Raw genomic sequence first — 6,586 nt, 5'->3', positions numbered from 1 at the left:
GGCGGCAGTTGGGCGGAGTTGCAGGCGAGGAACGTCCTGCAGGCAGCGGATCCGACGGAACTGGAGGCAGCGCGACGAACTGAGAGGGGGCGACGGCCTCAGCTCCTGCAGCAAAACGACGGCGAGGCGGAGAAGTCAGCAGCGGCGCGACACGAGGATAAGAAAGGGACCGGAGGCGGCGCAAGGAGCTCACCAGTGGGCGGTGAGGACGACGCAGAGGTCCAAGAGCGGGCGAGGCAGGGACGACGCGGTCCTCTGCTCGCTCGACATGAAGCAGCGGCGGCACGCCGCAGCTCCATTGCCATGGCCGTCGCTGAGCAGTGTGGCTCCGAGACGAGCCGGGGTCGTAGAGGAGGGCGCGGCCGTGTGGTCCATAGCTTGCCGGAGCTTCAAAGTGCGACCCGGGCGCGCCGAGCAAGAGGCCAAGGCGCTGTGCCGCGGGCACGCCGAGCAGGAGGACGTGGGGCTGTGCCGCAGGCGCGCCGACCTGCTCGCGGTCACCGTCCGCCACCGCGACACGCTCGGGGGCGCGCACGCCGCGCTCGACTGCTCGCTCATGTCCATCTCCTGCCTGCTCCACCTCCTCCTCGTCTCCATGTCCGCCCTGCTGGGGCTCACGCTCCCTGCCACGGCATCCCGATGGTCAGCAGGGTCAGGGCGTCGCCGTGTCGGCCGAGCTCGCGCTGCTCCACAGGGGAGGGGTTGATTGCTTTCCTTTGTTAGATATAGGGGTGTGTGTGTTAATTGTTTGCTGAGTCAGATCCTTACACCCGGGTCCCACTTGTCGGAAACGCCCTCAACCGCGCCAAATTACATGTTCAGTGCAATCTGCAACACTTTTACTGAATCCGCGGTGGCTTTTGCAAATGATTAGCGACCAGGTTGTTTTCTGCAAGATAAGCCCCAAATGTGGTGGTTTCTTGCAATTCACTCATCTTATTGGGAATAACAAGGGCTTCCCTGAATACCCAAAGTTTCATATCTGAAGCAAGTTTTCAAGAAACTGCTCGAGTTTTAGCAAAAGCTGCCCTACTAGGTCGCATTGATTGGTTGAAAGGCTTGAAAGAAAACGTAGTTATGTGGGGATTATACCTGTTGGTACCGGATTCAAAAAATGTGTGCATCGTTTCCCACAAGACAAGAACCTTTATTTCGAAATAAAAAAAATCTATTCATGTCGGAAATGAGAGATTTTTTGTTTCTCCAATCAACTTTGCTAAGTTCATTGTAATCGTGGACCACAGAGCCACAGTACAGTTCTCTTTTCAGTTCTAGCAAAGTTTGCCAAATAGTTTGCTACAATATTTTGGCTATAGCGAGGCTATGCCAAACACTGCGGTCCTCCAAATAAGCTATAGCGAGGCCATACCAGCTATTTCAGAACATTTTCAGAGAATTTTACATGAAACCTATAGCCTATCATTTAGCGGCAACCTGCACAAACTGCTATAGCGGGGCTATAGCTGGGCCAGCTATTTAAAACTTTCCGCTTAATACAAGTTTTACGAAGAGAAAGCAAATATTTAATCTCTGCCACTAATGAAGCAAACACCAACCTATCATGGTCATTATCCTTTAGTAAATTCACCACCGATATTGGTTCTTATCGCCTAATAGAAGAAAGGAAAATCCTTATATTTTGCATTTAGCCACATTTATTTTCCTTGACTGTGAAACTCAATGGCGCCTTCTTAATGCTACATCTGTGCAATGTCCTTGTTATACTGATCTATCCATCCATGTATGATCTCAACTTCCTGTCTCCTTTGTTCTACAACCCATTCTGGATCATCCTTGGTTGCAGATCTGAAGTCCAAATGATGGGCCCCTGAACATGACCACCACAAGAAGTAGCCATGGGTAAATCAGTTTCAGAATACTTTTGACCTTGCATATTTTCTTTAAATTCATGTTTACCTTTCTCCGTCACAAGAGCAATGATGCTGGATGATATGTTCTTGAGTACCCTGGTAGAAGTTCGGAAGGAAAACTATTATTATTCTTTACTATGGTAAAAAAATTACCTAGATGGTTGAAAGTTGAAACTATCAACTGATGGTGAAATATTTTACTCCTACCCGCCTCGACTCCACGGGTCTCGCATTCCGTTGGAGAAGATGATGTTGCTCCCAAACCTCTTGAGAACCTTGTCAATTTTCTGCAGTGGGTTGTGCAATGCAGGCAGCACCAGGTGAGCACATGCCACACAAAGAAATGCTGCTACTAACGGTTCGCACGTAAACACTGAAAATCTGAAACAAAAACTTACATGGCCACCATATTCAGTAGTGATCCAGTGCATCCTCGGACGAACTCCGTAGTACGTGAGGCAGCCCTCGGAATTGTTCTCGTAACTGAAGCTGAACGGTGGGAACATGCTCATATTGGACACAATCATCGGCATGACCATCTCCGTGCAGGCCTGCACAAGAGTTTATTTCAGCAAACACATAAATGACCCTTCACACGTATGTGAGTCAGGCTTGTACCTGCCAACCCCAGCCATCGAGGCCATGAGGGTCATCGCCACCCTCCATCTCAAAGCATTTCTGGTCCCCTGAGTAATTGTAGTACAGGCTCGCCGCGGCGAAAGCTTTGTCGATGATGTCTGCTCCCGCGGGAAAAGAATCAATGATCTTACACATCTGCAGAAATCTCAGGAGAAATGCTCAGAAGAACGTAATAAAAACAGGTCCGCGGACTCAGTTTGGTAGCTCTGAGTAATGCAGGCGAGAGTAAGGGTTATAAGGTACTCCCTCCGTTCCTAAATATAAGTCTTTTTAGAGATTCCAATATGTACTACACACGGAGCAAAATGAGTGAATTTACACTCCAAAATATATCTATATACATCCGTATGTAGTACGTATTGAAATCTCTAGAAGGACTTATATTTAGAAATGGAGAGAGTAGGTTACAAGTGGCTAACCTCCTTCACAGGGTAAGCAGGCAGATTCATCATGAAATTGGCTGGGGTTGGATAGTCCACCATGGCGGTGTAGGTGAATGCATTCCATAGCCAGTTACTCAGCGAATCAGCGGACTGCACGGTCCTAAAAGTTGAGGGATAACACAACGTCATGAACCCGAGTCATCGCCCATTTGTTCAAATGCGGCGCTGTTCATTAGTTCACCACTCGGGCAATCTTGTCAAGATGAGGCTTTTCGTGTTCCATGTATGCAGCTGAGCTGAGTGTATATCCTTTGGACTTAATGTACATTCTCTAAGCCTGCAAGTCATCTTTTTTCATGTATTTCTTGCCTACAAGGTTTGACTATTTGTTTGCTTTACTTACACTTCACACATAGAAAAAAAAATACTTGCAGTCTTGATCTCTTATTTTTCTCCCTACGGTAATGAATTTGATACTGTGGAGTTCTCCCCAACGGTTTTCAGTCAAAAAGCAAATTATCAGTTGGACAAAGCTTACTTGCAAGCCCTGAAGGTTTTGCTGAGCTCCAAGAGGCCTGTGTGGTTGGATCCCCGATCATCCAGCACATCCCAGACTGCCTTGATGACACTGAAGCAATTCAGGCTCTCAGACTGCAAAATTAGTTGGATGTTACAGATACATTTATCTTTTTGGAAACTTGACATGGGACAGCTATTAATCAAGCATCAATCAGAAAAAGATGCCACTACAAAGTGACTCATCATTCCTTTCCCTTGTCATATCTTGTCTCTACCGTATTAGTAATAGCTGTGTCATCAGGCATCAATGATGAACAAAATACATCAATTTGCATACAAGTGAGGACCTTATATCTCTACCATATTTGTAATAGCTCTTCGGTGCGGTTGTGCGTCGCAATCAAGCTAACCAAAAACTGAATCATTACTTCCTTACCCATTTCAATCACGCACTTAAATTCCATATATTATTTTCATGAGAAATTCTAATAAAAAAAACCTGTTAGCTACATGCTCATGAAGAAAAGCACCATCACCAATTCATAATCCGCTAAGGTGCCGCCAGGGTAATGACAACACGAAAACAAGTCAAATTCAGTACAAATAGTAATTCTGAGCTGACATCGCCGATAAGTTTGCACCAGACGGACGTGGCTCAAGACCAATAATTTGACAGGTGACACTGGGCCATCCATGAACTATCCCGAAATTCTTTTGACCAACTTATTTTTGAGGAAATGAAAGAAAAAAAAGCACGATGATGTTATGCAGTAGTAGTGATTAATTCCCATTGTTACCTTGAAGTCCTGCGAGATGGCGTCATAGAAGCTAGACCACGGGGTGATGTCGTCGAACTGCAGGATCGGTGCAGAGGATGCCACTGCTCCCATGGCGACATGGGGATACTTGAGCCTGAACCATGATGCCAGCACTAGAAACAACACAGGCATAAAATCATTTACTCTTCTGACAACATTATTAATTAGTGTAGATTAGCTCATCCTAATTTTCTCTCAAAAAAATTGTCCGCCCTCACGTCGCACCGCATGATATAATACACGGATGATGGACTTACTGCCGCCGTAGGAGCCGCCGAAGACGATCACGGGTGCGTCGACGACGGAGAGGTTCTGCTTGAGGCTGGTGATGAGGATGGCGAAGTCGGTGAGCGCCTGCATGGACGTGAGGTAGCCCAGCGTCTCTGCCGACCTGTACGAGTCGGAGTCGTTCCCGAACGGCATCGACTCCCCGTAGAACCGATGCTGACAAATTTCAAACAAGTTGAACATGAAAGTGATTGCTGTTACTGATTAGTAGGACAACCAAACTGCTTAAAAAAGTGATTGCTGCTCAATGGTGTCTTGTCTAGAGGGAACCAATAGGACAACTAAATTTTGGACGAGGGGCCGGTCAGTGGTCACCGATGATATCAGCCATAGCGGAGGATATATGTGGCAGGCAGAAAGGGTACCTCGATGAAGACGAGGAGGGCACCGAAGTCGGGCGCGATGTCGAACATGAAGCCGGTGTTGGTGGTGAACCACTCGATTTCGCCCTCGTTGCCGGTGTACACGAACAGCGGCCCGGCGTTGGGCTTCCGCCGCCAGAAGGTGTCGTTGAGGAGGTACTTCTGGGAGAAGAGGTGGGAGGAGTTGGGCGTGAAGGTGAAGTGGTCCAGCTCCTGCAGGAAGTAGTGCGCCGTGAACGGTTTCACCGTGCCGTTGTCCGTCGCCGCGGAGGCTGAGGCCGTGACGGCGGCGGCGGCGTACCTGCCGCTCGACTGCTTCGGATGCAGGGGAGCGAGTCCCACGGGGAAAAGAGGAGGCTGATGGGCGGGGCGCTTGGAGGGGCTCGCTGCTGCTGCTGCTGTTGCTGGCGCGAACGCCTCGACGAGGAGGAGGAGGAGCAGCGCCCAGATGACCACGGGGAGCGAGGAAGAGGCTGCCATTTTTGCCCGTCGGACCTCTCTGCAACTCGATAGCTCGCGTCACTGCGCTCGTGTGGTGTGGTGTGGGGTTTAAGAAGGCGCGGGTGCGTGAGAGACTCAGACGAGACGGTCTTGTGCGCCACATGAGCAATTAGCAATGCTAGACTTACGTACATTTTACAAGTTTGTACGTAAATCAGTGTGGAGAATTGTGATTGGGTTTAGGGGGAGGAACGGCCCACATCACTGAAATTCGGAGATGAGTGAATTAGTTGGAAGTTTGGCTCAATCTCAGTCGACTGAGAAGTTTCAGTCAACACACCAAACATATATAAGAAAAACAAGTTTAAAAGAAGGGTATGGCTAGATGGTAGTCGACTGAGACTTAGCCAAGTTTCAGTCAACTAATAAAACATATAAAAAGAAGAAATAAAAAATTAAAAGAAAATTTGCACGGATCTTCGTGTAAGATCTCACGAATATAACATCGACTGAGACTTGGTTAAGTCTTAGTCGATGGAGATTTACCAATCTCATTAAAAAAATTGCGCAGATATCTTCACAGAAGATTTCACGAATAAAGCATCGACTGAGACTTAAGTCTCAACCGACTGAGATTTAGCAAAGCCGATGTTACGTAGGCGTAGGGTTTTCACTTGATTTACATTGAAGGAGTACATAGTCTTGTCAGCCATGGATGCAATGGACAGACCCGGATGATTTTACTAGGCGAAGCGAGTGCGCGCCAAACCTGACGCCCATCCATCAATACACTATTCCAACGCAGCAACCAAAATAGATGCGAGTTTTGTCCGTTTGGGTTGGCTGAGCGAACGTCTATGCCTTTTCTTTAAGTCGGCGCATGCACCCAACCCTGCCCGGACGCTGTTTTTTCACGCAAGCTTCAAAAATCCACACAAACAAGTTCAAACTAACATAATTAAACATTAAAACAACGGTTAAACGCCGACCAAAGTCCACTTAAACATAATTAAACATTAAATAGGTTGCGCCTCCCCGGGCGCTGTCCAAGGCGTTGTCGTCCTCTCCCGGGCTGGTGAGGTCGATCAGCTCCGGCGCCGGGCCAACCCAGGGGAATGCCGCCTCCTAGGCCCGTGCCGCATCCTGCAGATGCGCTCCTCCTCCTCTCTCTCCTGGCACTCCTCCTCCTGCTCCTGCCGTCTCCTGTTCCGGCGTCGGACCCATTCACAGAGCTGGCCGGCCAACTAGTACTGCTCTGGCTTGGG

At 48.4% G+C, this 6,586-nt stretch overlaps 1 protein-coding gene across 1 annotated transcript; it reads right to left on the bottom strand.

The window, feature by feature from the left end:
• Positions 1–1,507: 1,507 nt before the first annotated feature.
• Positions 1,508–5,411, bottom strand: LOC119336410 (lysosomal Pro-X carboxypeptidase-like). Its single transcript, XM_037608420.1, has 10 exons — positions 4,884–5,411; positions 4,488–4,674; positions 4,210–4,343; positions 3,432–3,544; positions 2,930–3,053; positions 2,490–2,645; positions 2,270–2,422; positions 2,079–2,158; positions 1,918–1,967; positions 1,508–1,828 (listed from the first exon to the last, which is right to left on the bottom strand). Exons 1-10 carry the CDS (start codon positions 5,358–5,360, stop codon positions 1,698–1,700), a joined length of 1,605 nt encoding a protein of 534 aa, XP_037464317.1. The 5' UTR covers positions 5,361–5,411; the 3' UTR covers positions 1,508–1,697.
• Between the last annotated feature and the right edge of the window lie 1,175 nt (positions 5,412–6,586).

Source organism: Triticum dicoccoides, chromosome 7B, assembly GCF_002162155.2.
Source record: "Triticum dicoccoides isolate Atlit2015 ecotype Zavitan chromosome 7B, WEW_v2.0, whole genome shotgun sequence".
Lineage (NCBI taxonomy): Eukaryota > Viridiplantae > Streptophyta > Magnoliopsida > Poales > Poaceae > Triticum > Triticum dicoccoides.
This window is presented reverse-complemented; position numbering and strand designations above follow the sequence as displayed.